Source organism: Amblyomma americanum, chromosome 3 (assembly GCF_052857255.1).
Source record: "Amblyomma americanum isolate KBUSLIRL-KWMA chromosome 3, ASM5285725v1, whole genome shotgun sequence".
Lineage (NCBI taxonomy): Eukaryota > Metazoa > Arthropoda > Arachnida > Ixodida > Ixodidae > Amblyomma > Amblyomma americanum.
Genome location: NC_135499.1, coordinates 200,067,663 through 200,083,466, shown reverse-complemented (window position 1 = coordinate 200,083,466; position 15,804 = coordinate 200,067,663). Strand labels below are relative to the sequence as shown.

The 15,804-nt window shown below is 43.1% G+C and overlaps 1 protein-coding gene across 2 annotated transcripts in view; it reads left to right on the top strand.

Moving 5' to 3' along the window:
* LOC144125866 (uncharacterized) overlaps positions 1-15,804 on the top strand; it is a 43,864-nt gene that overhangs the window by 19,093 nt on the left and 8,967 nt on the right. Inside the window, exons 2-7 of one of the 2 annotated variants that reach the window (XM_077659613.1) lie at positions 3,058-3,288; positions 5,149-5,283; positions 6,322-6,363; positions 8,413-8,465; positions 13,211-13,337; positions 13,788-13,963. In XM_077659613.1, the coding sequence (XP_077515739.1) occupies positions 3,058-3,288; positions 5,149-5,283; positions 6,322-6,363; positions 8,413-8,465; positions 13,211-13,337; positions 13,788-13,963 (764 nt within the window). Of the gene's footprint in view, positions 1-3,057; positions 3,289-5,148; positions 5,284-6,321; positions 6,364-8,412; positions 8,466-13,210; positions 13,338-13,784; positions 13,964-15,804 lie in introns of both variants that reach the window. The other variant, XM_077659612.1, reaches the window with a different exon arrangement.

Genomic DNA, 15,804 nt, shown 5'->3' with positions numbered 1-15,804 from the left:
TTCAGTACAGTTCACACAAAACGTAATAATTCAATCCCACTGCAGGTGCCAGGAAGTTAACAATTCACTATGGAACATGCGTTTTCATATGAACTAACAAGCGATCTTCCGAAAGTCATATCTGACACCTCCCACACAAAATTTATAAGACACCTTTGTGGGTGGTGTAGGCACTCAGTGGCAAAGGCACACAGTCTAGCCCACTTATAATGGCCGCAGTTATAGCGAACGCTCGCTTATTACGAATGAGGGCGATGCGACCGTCGAAATGTGTAATAAGGCTTTGGAATTGCGTCTCAGATACAACGAACAAGTGTGGCCGCACAGCTCAGTTACAGCGAGCGAGGAGGTGCTACAAAATTGGCCCCGGCATCGAAAACCTTGCAGTTCCTGTAGGGGCAGTGACCGAAAAGTGCCTCCCAGTCCCCGTGACGCAATCTCCCCTCTTCTTTCGAAAGAACGTGCAGACTCGAGAAAGTAGTAAGAAAGGTGTGATGTGCACAATGCAAACGAAACTACTTACCAGATGCAGCCATCGCAATGCATGCCTGGGAAGGAAATACATCGTGTTATCACCTTTCTGTACACGATTATGGACAGAAGCGACCGGCGGCTGCCGTTTGTCACAGTTGAACGCTCATGAGTTCAGACGCAATTGGACTTGTGGCAATGTGTTATTCAAAGCTGACCGGATATGAACTTGTTTAGAATGACTTGGTTTGCATGGGTTATGATGGTGACATAGCAGAGCCATACACCGACACGGCTAAAGTAGGCGAGCAAAAGCACTCCCAAACTACAAAAAAAAAAGAATATTATGAAGATGCCGAGGAGGCCGACCTAGCACCAGCTGTCATGAACGCTTCAACCGTGATTAACTATATCGCATCCCCAGAGCACCTTGTTAGCATCAAGTGTCTTGGTGAGGAGCACCTGACGTCTCTGGCAAGCTGCCGCGATAAGGTCTACCTTTAAGAAGCAGGTGTGCATAAGCAGCTGCTTTAAAAAATAAATGGCACTTGCGTCTGGCTTAGTACTTTTGGGCTGTATTGTGGGATGTCCACTTACTGCAAACCTCGGATACAACGAACGCAATCTGCGTGACCACTCAGTTCGCTATAAGTGGGCTCGACTGTACTACAGAATCAAAGTGACTGTGATACCCTACCGTTGCAATGTTATGGCAGCGAAGCAGTTCTCACTTTAACACTTTCCTACGGAGCACCAGTTCTTCGCATGCTGTGCACTCTGTCTCGAACCACACTGTCTTTCTGAAGGCAGCAGCGCAAAGTCTGGGGGACTGGAACTGTGGCTGGTAAGGCAAAAAATTTTGGAAAACATTGAGTACTTACTTGCTATAAAAGCGAAAGCATAGACTTTTGAAGCAAAACCTTTACTAGCCTTGTTGAGCCAAGGTCATCGGCGCAGTATATTTGACCTTCAAGTGGAGGTATTCATCCACTTGACGTACCACGTGGCTCGCCACAGCTGCAGCCGCTGCACCGACCACCGCCTCACCAGCGGCGTCCACGTGACTCACCGTTCGCTTGAAAGAGAGATGGCGCCACTCTCGCATGCATACGCACTGCCGCCTCGCAGTTTCTCGCTATGGATGAAGCGAGTCGGCTGGGACCATCTACGCCGTCGGGACGGTCTCAGAGATGACGGGCTGAGTCTGATCATGTGGCTGACGTTGCCAATCATGCTAAGTATTTAGCTAGTCGCAGGGAAGTTAAACGTGCCAAGCTAGCGGCAGAGACCGACGAAGGATGGGAGCGTCGTCTGGTTCAGTGGCAGTTGATGGATGCCGAAAGGCAGCATCGAAGAGCTTTGGAGGCAGCCACTGCTGCTTCTGTCTCTGCCACGACTTCGGCTTCAGTGATGGATGAAGAAATTGAGTCTAACCTGGCTTAGCAACATAGCATAACCGTGCATAACAAGGCTTTCGCTTGCATAACAGGGCTTAGCCGAGCTGAGCCACAGCCATTTTTTTAATCCACCCACAAATCCATTCTAATCCGCCCTTAATGACCGTAATCCCATGTAATCCACCGCAATGTACCCTAATCCAACCCAGTTCAACGTGCAGTCCGCCAGAATTCACTCTTAATCCATCACAACCCACCGTACTCCTACTTAATCGACCATACTGCAACAGAAGCCAGTGTAATCTGCCCTTGATCCAGCCTACTGCAGCCTGTTCCGAAGTAATCCACAGCAGTCCTCCAGAATCCACACATCTACCATAATTCATCGTAATCCAACTTAATCCACCCTGCTGTAACTCAATCCAATTTAATCCACTCTACTGGAGCCTATTCGAATTTGACCCACTCTTAATCCACCAAAGTATGCCAGAATCTGCCGCAGTTTACTGTTATCCAACTAATGCTATGTAATCTACTTTTAATCCACCACAACTACTAAACTGTGCACGTTTCAGCCTTTCGTAGTGCAGCGAAAAAGGTGCATAAGGACTGACGCGTTAAAGCAGCTCAAATGGATCATTAGGCTGGCCTCTACTGGCTTATTGACATAACACTAGGGGCCTCTTTTTGGAGTTTAAATCCAAAACACCTGGCAGCAAGAATGTTAGACTGTGCACAGGACCTCTCAGGAATTGTTAAGCTGTGAGCAGTGATGTTTCCGTCTTTCCAAGCAGAAAAATGAAAAGCTGAATCTGGTGTCTATGCCATGCTGAAGATGCACAAATGTTTCTGAGAATAGTGTCTAGCCAGGCATTTTTGTTGCCTCAGGGGTGTGAACTTTATTGTAGCACTGGTTTGCATTCAGTATTCCATTTGTACCTTCTGTCTTGCTGCTCTCACTGCTGCAGTTGCTAGGTGGTACCAAGGGATAGTTTGGAGCTGTCCTGTATGGTTGGTCATGTGAAGCCTGCATTGCAGCGTTTAGTGCATGGTCTGGCACAAGCTGGCCTAGGCTAGCTTTTGCAGTGTAAGCAAGACGGATGGTGCCTCCTGTGAGGCCCAGTTTTTTTTCTGCTGCCAGGTAGGCCCGTTGCTGACTCGACACTTCCTGGTGCACTTGTGTATGCAGCAAAACCTGTCCACCGGCTGACCATGCTGTACCTGGCCAACGATGTGCTTCAGAATGGCCGCCGGAAAGGAGTTCAACAGTTTGTGGAGTCATTTGGTGAAGTCCTACCTGAGCAGACTCCGCTCTTTCGAGATGAGCGCATTGCCAAACAAGTGGACAGAGTGTTCACCATATGGGCTGAACGCTCAGTTTTTTCTGCGGACTTCACAGCAAGTCTCAAAGAAATCCTGCGTAAGTTGATCAGACACTGCTTGCAAGTGTGTGAATGGGCTTGGTGAGCTGCATAGGTGGACTGGTAGATGGGGATTCTCTGCCTGCTTTTTTTGTGCAGTTAAATGCCACTTGATTGTAGTTTTTATAATGCGAAAGCATTGTATGGCTCATCAGCAATGAAACCCCGGTGTTGCTGTCCAGCAGCAGGGGTCCGAGAACCGCATTGACGTCACCATGGTCTCGCATGACATCGGCAGTAGACCATTGGTGATCACAGACAATGAAGCAAAGACATTAGACGAGACAGTAGTTATTAGTGGTAGTGATATTGGTAGTTTTGGAATGATAATGGACGTTAATAAATAATGATTAGGGTCAATAATGACAATGGTAATGGCAAAGGCCTTTAGGGTGACTGCCTTCAGGAATTTTAGGTCAAAGACTTTTAGTCCAAAGGATGCTTTCGCATTTGCAGCACGTGAGAACCTCAGGTACCCACTGTAACTTATTATTTATCCCTCTGGAATGCTTTTATTCATGGTTGTAGTGTTGTAGAGTTTACTGCTAGTAAATCTTGTTTGGAGGGAGAAGATGTTGCCTCCTGAGTAAATAATGGATGTGACTGTGCCTGCCCTAACCATTATAGATTTGTTTCCACAGCTGTGCTCAGCTGGGTTTATTGCATGAAAGTTGTTCAGACCGCTCTTGCCGGTTACTTGTGACAAGTGTTACTTGCTCAGAGCTGTAGCTAAGAGTGGTTCTTGCATTGTGAAATATACTGCTTCAGTTTTAAACCTATTATTCATTGACGTCTGCAAAGGTATGTCTAATGTGGTTTTATTGTTTGCTAACCTTTTTGGTGAATGCGGCAAAAAGAGAGGGACACAGGAGCAGCCTGTATGCATAAGCAGTTGCAGAGCAGTCAAGTGCTTCTACTTCTTATGTCATTTGGTACTTCACATTGCCAAGTGAGGGTCTTGATGGCAGCTGGGTTCCTCTTATTTGTTTAAAATCATGATTTTAATGCTTAATCTTTGGTCCCCACACCTTGGCTGTGGCCTTAAGGGTGTCTCAAACCAGATATCAGACAATGCATGATAAGATATTTTTATGCATGGCTTACAACTTCCATGTTTCCTGTTTTCGTTTTGTGTAAGATATTTTTGTACACTCGTTATTTTTGTCTCTGCTCTCCAAAAAAATTTTTACAGAAGGCTTCTTATACTCAAGGCTCAAACTGAGGCTTCAAAATTTTCAGTTTGTTGCTGGCGCTTATTTTACCATGAGGAGATTGGCATTAGCAGTGAGGCTTCCTGAAATAGCTTGTAGGGTAGCAGCAGTGGTTGCTTACTGTGCAGTGATTTTAGTGTCTGTTGGTATAAATTTAGCACTCGGTTTTGATTGCCACCAATCTCCCACTCAGCATGTCGTTATTGAGCGGCTGTTTTCAGCTTCTGTCGCAGCAAATTCACTGCCCAGTGTGACGCAGCGCTTTTTGATTTTGCCCCTTGCATATGCAGTGCTGAGCACTGTCTGGTTTGTTGTTTCAGCAAATCAAGTGCACAGCGAGTGTATTGTTGCTACACTTTATCTGCCATCAACCCAATGCTTAGTGTAAATTACGGTAGGTCTGCATGTCCATGTGTGAAGTAGGCGGCACCTGGGATGTGTTAATTGTTCAGTATTGGCATTTAGCATTGATGATTGCTTGTTCGTGGATACCAGCAGTGGCTCATGATCAGCAAGTGGGCTTGCATTGGTGTGAAGGGGGAAAAAAAAAAATGTTCAGACCTCTGATGCCCTTACTTTAATATTTGGAACTGTTCTTGGGTTTGACTTGATGTATATGCATTAATTGACTCGTGGAATCCCTTGCAGATGAACACTCTGGCTCAAAGCACTCTGGCACCCAGCATTCTGGCTCCCAGCACCCTGGCTCCCAGCATTCTGGCTCCCAGCATTCTGGCTCCCATCACTCTAAATCAAAGCACCAGCACCATGCCTCTAGTGATGGTGAGTAGGCTTGTAATTAGGTCTGTTGGTGACACGGAGCTGTCAGAATTCCTTGTGCTTGTGAACGCATAGCCATTGCAAAAGCCCTAACAGTAAAGTCAAGATCCCTTTTACAAAGGAGTTGTGCATTCAGTATACTGCTGTTCTGAGAAAAAAAAAAACGTCCCTCATGCTTTGTGAAATATTGACTTACCTTTATGCTGTGGAAAAGAGCCTGGTGCTGGTATGAGTGCAGATGTCTTTTAAAATGCAGACGTTTCTAGGTTAGGGCTTTTGGGCTGATCTGTTCTGGGTTTTGTTGCAGCTAGTATCGGTATTTGTGCAAAGACTATGACAAGCCTGTTAATAAGTTTATTATCATCTCTGCTAGCAGGCGGAGTCTGATAGCTGCACTGCAGGAAAGTTGTTAGCGGCACTGACTTTCTGTAGTGGCAATGACTTTTCTTTTGTGGCACTTGCATGTTTGGTGTTGAGTGTGTGCTAGTGTCTGTCTTATAGGTCCCACAGCAGGGGCAGCAGCTGTAACAATGCTTAATATCTGTTAGTCTTTAAAGGGGCATTGGGTACAAGTTTAATTTGCCTGTATCAATAGATTACTGCATTTTAGCAACAAAGATGCCGCTTTAACTGAAAAATTAGCTTTCATAAGCTAAAGAAAGGCCAAAAAATGAAATGCATGTGTTGACATGACCGGATGATTTTGCAACTAAACTGCAGTGCGTCGAGGCAGTTTTTTGGGCGTGGATCCCATAGGCTTGGTAAGACCGCCATTCACTTCAAAGCAGTGATCACTGAATTCTTTTCCGCATAGACACCATGACTCTGAATTGAGCGGCAGGAAAATTTTAAATGCAGTTTTCTCTGCAACAGATCTGGACAAATATTGACATATTCCAAAAGAGCTGTAGAATAAGTTTGTACTGAGAACAAGAATTATAGGGTTGTCCTCAGTGTTCCTTTAAATGGCAGTGCATGTGTAGAGAGACACTGTTACAAAGAATTGGGATTTCTAACACTTTTTCGATTTGATGTTTGAAGCTGCAGACGGAGAGAAAATAAGCAAGGATGTTAACAAGAAAGGTGAGATTGTTTTGTTTGCATGCAAATTTATATTATCGTTGCATGAAAATGTGAAAATACATTGAAGACTGCTTTGTGCGAAAGAATACGATACCATGCACCATAAAACTAATTGACAATAGTGTTTATGGGCGGCAATTCAGTAATAGCTAACTTTTGTTACACTCTATCTTACAGTTATTTTATGCTGCAGTGTTGCCATTGTTTCTTTTTTAGTTTCTCTTTTCACTTTTGTAATTAATCAACTGATGCCTTCACTTGAAAATATCCTTGTTTATTTGTTCATTTTTTACTTTTGAGAAGCTGTTTGGAAGCTTCACTTTTGCAGTGTACCAAATGTCAGTTGCAGTGCTGAGTGTCCTTTTTTTTTTTTTTGACCTAATATTTGAAAAAGTACACTAAGCCTAGTCCATTTGCAGTAAGGCATTCATGATGATAGAAGCAGCTTTGTCTAATAATAGTTATTTTTCAGTTCCTAGTTGTTCGTTTATGATGGAAAGGGCATACAGCTGCCGTATTTTTCAGTATATAAGCCACATCTGTGTAAAAGCTACAGCTTCCCGCAAACTGGAGGTTTTTTTTTTTTTTCAGAAAATATTTACAGACACATTGCACAGGTGTATGTAGCACACTTGTTCATTTACTAAGCGCTATAAAAATGCACTGAGGATCCCATCATCAGATAATGTGATGAAAATAAACGCTTGTGGCACCTGCTGTGTGCAGACAGCTCTCGACCTCTGGCCAGTGAGCCTTCTCGTGGTCTGCCTTTTTTATTGGCTTCATCATCAGGGGCTTTACGCAAGCCCCGGATAATTTTCGTGCTTCTTGTTCCGATTCCCACCACCCCGCACATATTCAATTGCACGCAACTTGAATTTTGCATCATAGCTCCTTCGCTCACAGGTGGCGTCATGTTGAGCAAGAACAGCTCACGACATGCGCGAAGCCAAATGGATGTAAGGTGAAATCGAAACTTTCAAAGATACGTCCTTGTCGGTTGGACTGGATGCAGTGGCGCCATACGCTTCACGCCACTGGCACATTCATTGCGGTTCTGCCTGGGTTATGTGACTGCACCCATTAGTTAACATTTTAAAAATAACTATTTTTTTCCTTTCTTACACATGATTTTCTTCTGAAACGTAGTTTCTGGGCATGGCAAAAGGAGGTGTGCAGCGGTGTGTCATTTTTCATCGTATATCTGTCACATCATTATATAAGACGCACTTAAAGAAAAAGCTGAAAAAAAAAAACTCACATATCCAGCCGAAATTATGGCAAATATTTGGTTCTAATTACCAGATAGTTAACAAAGGCCCATCTGCATTGCTCTTTTTTTCTAATGGTAGTGGAATGAAAATGCTTGTGTTTTAAATTGTAAAAATTTGTGGAGAGCTAATACTGTTGCTTCATGATTGTGCGCACAGACTGGCAACAGCCCAGGAGTTGTTTTTTTTTAAAGCTTTGTACAATTGTTTTACGATTGTATTGTTTGTGCCTACTGTTTGCAAAAAGTGGTCACGTTTTTGTTGCTGACCATTTCTCTTACCATTCAGTGCATCTATAACGTCAGAAGACTTGTTTAGGTAGGGTCATTGAAATGCGCAGGAAGTTCACTGAAATGCAATCTGAACTTACAAAAATAAGGTAATTTGGAAGAAGCACTTTTACAAGTAGTGGAAATGTATTGGTAGAACAGACCCACACAGTATGTGTCTGCACAGTTGTCACTCATTCTTGTTAATGTGGCAAGGTTAGTGGTGCTTGCATCTCATAGCAACACTCTGCCCTACCACAATAACTTTTGTGGGGGGAACATCGCTTGTAAGGCGCTTTCCAGTTTTTGAGACATTTATATAGGTTGACAAGCAGTGGTCTAAGGCCTTGTAGGCATAAATCTTCCAAAAGCAGTGATCTGGGAAGTAATGGTACTGCTTTCGAGATTAGAAATGAAGTTTTGTTTCACAAGCATATTTGTTTGAGAGCTGATGGTATTGATTTTGAAGCCTGACTAGGAATGTAAATGGTCTATGTTGTTGCTTACAGAGAGTGGTAAGCCAACCAATCCTGAAGTCGAAAAGATCATCCTGGAGTTCAAGGTGTGTTTGCCATTTGCCTTGTTGAGTTTCTTTGCCTTTTTGTGTTGGAGCCCTATATGCTTTGACATTTGCCAGCAGTGACACAAGAGATCTGATAACCTGCAGTCTGGTCTGCAGTGCAGACTATGCGTTGTAATACCGTATAAACGTGTGTAAGGTTCGCACTTTTTTCCAGATTTGAGGGCCAATTTTCGGGGTGCAGTTCGTATACGTGATGCGTGGAAAAAGTTTTTTTTTTCCAAGTAAAAACACACGAATCAGAGAATGAGTGGCATTTATTCTATGTTCAATCGTCACTCTCGAAGTCTCCCGACTCCGAGCTGGTGCCGTGCTCTGGTGCATGCTCATCCCACAAGAAGTCGTGCAGCACATCCGCTGTCAACGTGTAGCCGTTGTTCTGTGCTTCCATCACTTAGCAGAGTAGCTTTTCTTCCAGTTCGGGAAACTTGCACGGCTTGCCTTGGAAAGCGTGCTTTTTACAGCTTTTGTTCCTCAATGCATCCTTTTGGTTGCGCCATCGTCGGACACACTTCTCGGCCACGTCCAATTTCTTGCCCGCTGCACGCTTGCTGTGTTCGACAGCAAACGCCCAGCCGTGTAGCTATTAAGGTGCTTGCCTTATTGTGCTATAACTGCAACGCTCGGTGGCAGCCCTAGAAATACTTGCTAGTTTGGCGTCTGCCGGCTGCGGCGGAGGCTACTGCCGAACGGTCGCCGCGGTGGCGCTGCGAGCAACCGGTGTGCCATTCCAGCCACGGTGTCCGCAGTAGGCGCGTTCATTTCGCCCCGCGAAACAAATTCACTGTGCGCTTTCAGATGCCTTGCTCATGCGATTGCACTGTTTTTTTCCTTGATTTTAGCTTAGTCGTGGTTTTTCAATGCGCACTTCAGTTATCGGCATAGCGATGCAAATGATCTTTTTTTTTTAGAAAAAATTTTGTGTTCGTACTTCAGAGTCGAAGGCGAAACGAACCCGCTTATTTTTACACCCTATCCTCCTTTTTGAATGCTGCTGCCGTGCCGTATTATAATAACGTCTTCTGAGGAATTTAAATAAAAATATCTTTGCATCAAGAACATTACCTGGGATTCTATACCCCACGACTATGTGTGCGCGCAACAGAGTGCTATTGACAGCGGCGTTTTCATTCATGCTATTGATCTGATCTCAACTGCTACGGTTTCTGAACGAAGTTAGAAAACAGACTGAACACTGGAAACTTCTGGATGCACGCACAGTTAAAACATGTAAGATGAGAATCTGAGTCCTGTAAATCACGTGGTTTAGGCAAACTGCAGGAACGCATTTCCTAGTGCTTAGAAAACCAAGTTACAGAAGTAATGAACACAAGCATGCATTCTAAGTACTTCCGTCAAACTCCTTGCTTGGTAAAATAGCATTATTAGCCCATGCAATGTAGGTCGCACATACTGTTACGGAAAAGATACCCAAGGATCAGTAATTTATAGCACAAAATAAAAATTGTTGTTAAACACATTTATTTCCATCACTTTGCACTCAGGCTGCCCACATTTTTGTTTGCTCCACCTACTGGTATCTTCTCATCTTTAACAGCTTCAGCTGCTCTTTCTTGGCAGGCCTTTCAATATTGATTGACTTCGTGCAGAAGCACAGGCAAAGCAGAACATAGAATTTGCCATTAACAATTTCACGTCCGTGTTTCACAAAGGCCAGAGACAGAACTTGTACATGTATTAAAAAAATCAGCGAAGTCGAAGTCAACAATGCACTTCTCGTGCAACTTATTCAGACTAAAAAGGGGTGAAGCTGTCTTAAAGGACGGTGATAATTTTCTTCAAGGGGCCAGACGGATACAGTAAGCCACCATTATCAAAGTTTGCAGTGAAAGCTGCTGCCTGATCATTTTCTGTAACCACTGCTTTTTCAGTCGTCAAGGTTGACGCACAGTCTATGCACTGGCTTTTTTTCAGTGCTTTTCTAGCTATATAGCCCGAGATATAATAAATTAACATCTCGTGGCTCTTTCTTGTCATACAGGCACTGGGGTCAGAGGTAATACCTGTACATAGAGCACAAGAGACCGATGCAGGTTCTGCATCATTGAGCGCTCCTTTATCAATAAGGCTGTTGAGAATAGTCAGCATATTCTCGCTGCACAGCTGTTTCTTAGGCACCAAAACTAAAGAAATGACCACTTCTGGGGCACAGTTTCCCCGATGGTGGTGGTTTCGCAAGATTGTAGAATGCGAGTGCATTAAAGGAGTATAGACACCTATTTTTGGTGGCATGTTTTCTTCTCTATAATGATGCGGAAGACACTACTACACAAGAATTACCATGTGATATTCGCCTACAACCGCTGAATAATTCATAATCGAATTTTTCCTGTCATGTTATTTCGGTTTCGGTTTCAACAGCCGAACGATGGCTGTGACGTCAAAGAGTGCTTTTGTGTCACGTGAGGCATGGAAAAACGTCCATATCATTGTTGCTTCATCGTTTTAGTTTACTGCAGTGCTGAAGCGAGCCTTCCTGAAGAGCCGGAATGACAACGAATGAGGTAGCAGTGATTATATTGCAATTTTTTAATGTCTCGCGTGACCTCTAAGTACACGTTGACGTCACAGTCCTCTTTCGGCTGTTGAAACCAAAACTGAAACAGCACGCAAAAGAAATGTGATTATAAATTATTTAGCGGTCATAGGAGAATACCAGGTGGTAGTCCATGTATAACAGAGCCTTACGTATCATTACAAACAAGAAAATGCGCACCCAAAATTTAGGTGTCTATAATACTCCTTTAACAGTAACCGAAAACCGAGTGGCATTCTGATGGTTGCCGAACAATGCTAAGTACACTTTCAAACCTGTCTTGACTCAAGTTTGCAGTCATCAGGTACTTAAAACCAACTGTGCTGAGATATGCAACTAAACTAAGTATGCTCTGAAAAACACGGAGTCCCTCTGCTGTGCTGTTGCTCAAAAACCTGCCAATTGTGGCCTTTGCATGATTTTCTCACTTTGTGAGGTGTTCAAGGAACTCTTTTAAAAATGCAGTTTGGTGACTGCGGGTATAATGCTGCCTTTGGCACACGCTTAGTCATTATCCTGATAAGCTTATGCATTCTTTTTACAAAAGATTCAATCGCTTCCACAAAGTCATAAGAGCATTCTAACTGTGTGCGATAAATAAAAAGACCTCTTTATATCATCACCAAATTGCTGAAATGCTGGAGCAACTCTCATTTTCTCAAAAGAATTGGGATTCAGGTGCATGCTGTTGATCTTCAGCATGGATTTAAACGAAGCACTCTGGCTGTCCATATTCTAAGCTTCTGGGATCGGCTTAATGTGCACCCAACTCTCGGGTGAGTTAAACCCTTTGCTTACAGATGCATTTCGCACATTTTTAACAACATGGGGGAAATCTGAGAGAAAGTGCAGATGGCGCGTTGAGCTGGCAGGATGTGGCGCTTGTCACGTTGTCTAGACATGATGCAATCACACATCCATAAGAACATGCACACCAACACACACGCAAGTCAGCGTTCACGGATTTGGCAAAAAACACCCGTATTCTGGGCTCGCAGCCAAGAAGCAGCGTGCAACACTTCCGCAGCCACAGCACGACCGCCCCTGCAGGCACGACGTTCTGAATGTGTGCAGTGCCCCCTGCACATTCATACGAGGCGCAGCCAACTGGTTCTATAGGGAGCTCTGCGCGAATGGCAGACGAGCAAGTATTTATAGGTACCCTAGCAGAGAAAAATAATGATGATGATGATGATAAGCCGCTGCCTCGGGCGCCATCCATGGGCGACACATGGAAGCTCCTGTGCGCATGCGTTGCCTCCGTGATGAAGCGCACCGTTGCTCGCAGCCGGAACTGATCGCGGAGGCCACGGTGCGTGCATATCGGAGGCTATTCCCACGTGGGTCATGAAAAGTTTGGGTGTGCCCCTTACACGGATATTATTTTTTGGTAATATTCCCTTTGGGAAAACGGAATGCGCCCCGTACACGGGTGCGGCCCTTACACGTGTTTATACGGTAGTCTTTGCAATCATGGTAGAAACATGCACACAAATTCAAAGAACAGGCTTAAACCACATGAAGTGAGCAATGTGTCATCATCATACGTTTCACACTGGTGTAAAGTCTGTGGGATGCTTCAGTGAATTTAATGTCATCCTTTCTACCTGACGCATTATGAAATGAAACCCTGTACAGGGAGCTGCAGAGAGCATAGAAATGGCAAGAATTGGAAAAAGCAAGCCTTGCAGGATTCTTACTTGCCCACTGCAGGAATCTGATTTGGTCAGGCAAGCACTTGTGATGTGTGGCTGAAGTTTGCCAGTGCAATAAAGTTTGCTCACCAAAAATGCGAAAGTGAATCGGCATCTCTTTTCACCATAAGGTTTCAATGAAATGATTTACAAATACTTGTTTGTGAGTTGTTTGTCACTTTTTAGTTCAAGTTTCCATACTAGAAGGAGGAGAATAAACTTTATTTCCGTCGACAAAAGTAGCAGATGGTGTGGGTTTATAGCCCCAATAAGTGGCCATGAGCCTGTGGCGTTCGGCGACTTCTAGGGTTCCTGTCACAACACGGATCTGTTTGTCCGAGACGGAGAGTGAAAGTGAATCGACATCATTTTAACAATAAGATTTCTATGAAAAAAATTTCTTGTTGTTTGCTAGTTGTTTGCCAGTTTTTGATTAGAGTTTTTCTTTACTACCATGTTCATGATTGTATTTTCAGCCTGAAAAGGCCATTGAGAAGATCAATAAAATGAAAAAACTTGAAATTGAGACAAGCACCAAGTTGACAAACTTGACAAGTCGTAACATGGATGTCTCAAGCTCGGAAGTTCTGCGAAAGTTTAAAGGTATTTACTCGAAAAATGGACCTTTCTAACTGCAACAGATGTTCAATGAGAATTCTTAAACACATTTTGTAATTTGTGCCTTGATTCCGCATGTTGCATAACTACTTATTTTTGTGCCTGAACAGCATTTTTGATTTTTGATAAAGCACCCTTTCTCAGAGAATATTGAGTTCTGAAATAAAAACCCTTTCTTTCATTGACACTACCTCTATATAAGGGTGTGTCCAGAAAAAGGAACTGCATGCAGCTATTGCTGTCATGTTTAGCAAAAATCTGAATGAAGGGAAGCTGAGGGAACAAATGCAGTGTGCTGGCATGCTTGCAGAGAGCAGATTTTGCACTGCACTCTGTAGGTGAGCTTTGTCAGCTTCGATTACAGAGTGGCATGCTCGTTGTCCTCAGTCTGCTGTGTTCATTCCTTAGTGGTGTGCCTTTTGATATTGCAAGCAGACCGCAGCCATGGCCAGCAGTTCCAGAAAGACTTTGACGAAGCAACGCAGTGCCTTGAGGAGTACATCAAAGCTCTGGAGAAGGAGGTGGCCGAACGAACCGAGCTGATCAAGGTGCTGGAAGATGCCAAGGTCTACTATGACAGCCAAAATGGAGAGGCCCGCGTTGTGGCTTCGGTGGGTAGTGGAGTCTATGCTCATTTAATTTTGCTTCCCTTGCTGAACTTGGATTATTTCAAACGAGGTGTTAAGTACTGAAAGGCCGATTCCAATACCTGACTTACAGGACCGGAGTTTGGTCTGTCAGTGAGAAGCCAGGACAGTCATCTGGGGTGGTTGGTTTAGCTCTGGAACATTTCTTGTCATCTCAATGAAATTTTAAATATTGTGGCATTCTTTGAGCTTTGAAAAAGAAACTCTTCAAGTAAAGGTACTACAGAATAGGCTTACAGATGTTCCTAATGCACAAGAGCTGCTTAAGTTTGGAATCGTACCATTTTTCCTTCCCGCTATAACTAGGTGACTTGGCTTAACCCCCTAACGGACATTTTTTTTTTTCGAAAATGGAACTAAATGGTCATTTAGTAACCATGCTGTCATTTGTCAGCAAACCACAGACATGCGTTCGACGAAACCTACTCGCCCTAATCCAGATGCTGAGTCCCAGAAAACAACTTTTCATTCTACAGATTTTTTCTCTTGAATAAATGCTACGCATGATGACTATCTTCGTTTTTTCTCCAAAGACAATTTTTTTTTTGCTCTAAACTGTACATAAGATGTCACACCAAAAATCGACATTCCAACAAAATTAAAAACCATGATTGTCATCGTATACAGTGGAGTTCTATCAGTCCAACAAAACATACTGCACTAAAATAAATAAAACGTATGAAACACTCTGCTCCACAAGGTGATAATCTTAGACAAAAAACAGAAATGGAGAAGAACGCCATTGTTTCTTGCATTTTTTAGATATGAAGTGCCACCGGAAGTCTAAAAAATTTTTTTAGGATACTTTCTTGTGGATTTCAGCAATTAAACTTTGGCACAGCATAGGAAATTATGCATACGAGTGAATACAATGATTTTAAAAAAAATCTTTTTTTCAGCCCATTTATATTGCATTTTAAAAGGTGCTTCCCCGTTTAAGCAGGAATGGGAACAATATTGAATGCTTTGAGGATATGTACAGTTTTTTTTTGTGTTTTGCCACAAGTGCATGTTTTTGTCATGTGTCTGTTACAGCACCCATCATGACATAATATTAGATTAGTATTCACTTGCTGCAGTGCAGTAACACAGTTTCCAGATCACATGATAGCCACTGATTTCACTGAAGTGTACCACATTGCAATGACAAGTTGCTGGCTAAATATTGCACCGTTCATTTTGACTTCTGTGCCGATTATTTGTGTTGTTGCAGTTTTTTCTTTTTGCTTTGCAAGCACAAACTCGCTGAATTTTATGATGTCAGATCAGAATTTTTAGCATTTCAAGTTCTCTTTGGTCAATGTACCATCGGGTTCAAAGATCCCCAGGACACGTGATCTGCCACTGGTGGTTGCAGACTTTATTTGCGGAGATGAAAGTTGGGTTCACTAGAGTGTGCTAGTGAAATGAGCCAGCCATTCGCACACTTTGCACTTATAAGCCAAGGTCGTCAGTTGTCCGTACTGGAGACTTCTGTTTCTGATACTACATGTAGAAAGTGCTGAGTATGAATTCCAGTGTTTCAGAATTTTTCAGCGGAGGCTTAAACTATTTTTTGTGCCATCACACGTTTTCTAAGTAAGTTGTTGTTGCATGTTGGCCAACTGTTGCTTTTCAGCATTTATTTATTTATTGTTTCCTCAGGGCCAAAGGGGAGTGGCTTACATAGGATTAAAAAAAAGCTGAATACAATACAGTGAGTGTTATAATAAACTGCACATCTCTAGCCAAAAACTTTAAATTTTTTTTAATTTTAAATTTAAAAAAAAATAAAGTTTTTGGTTGGAGATATGCAGTTTATTATG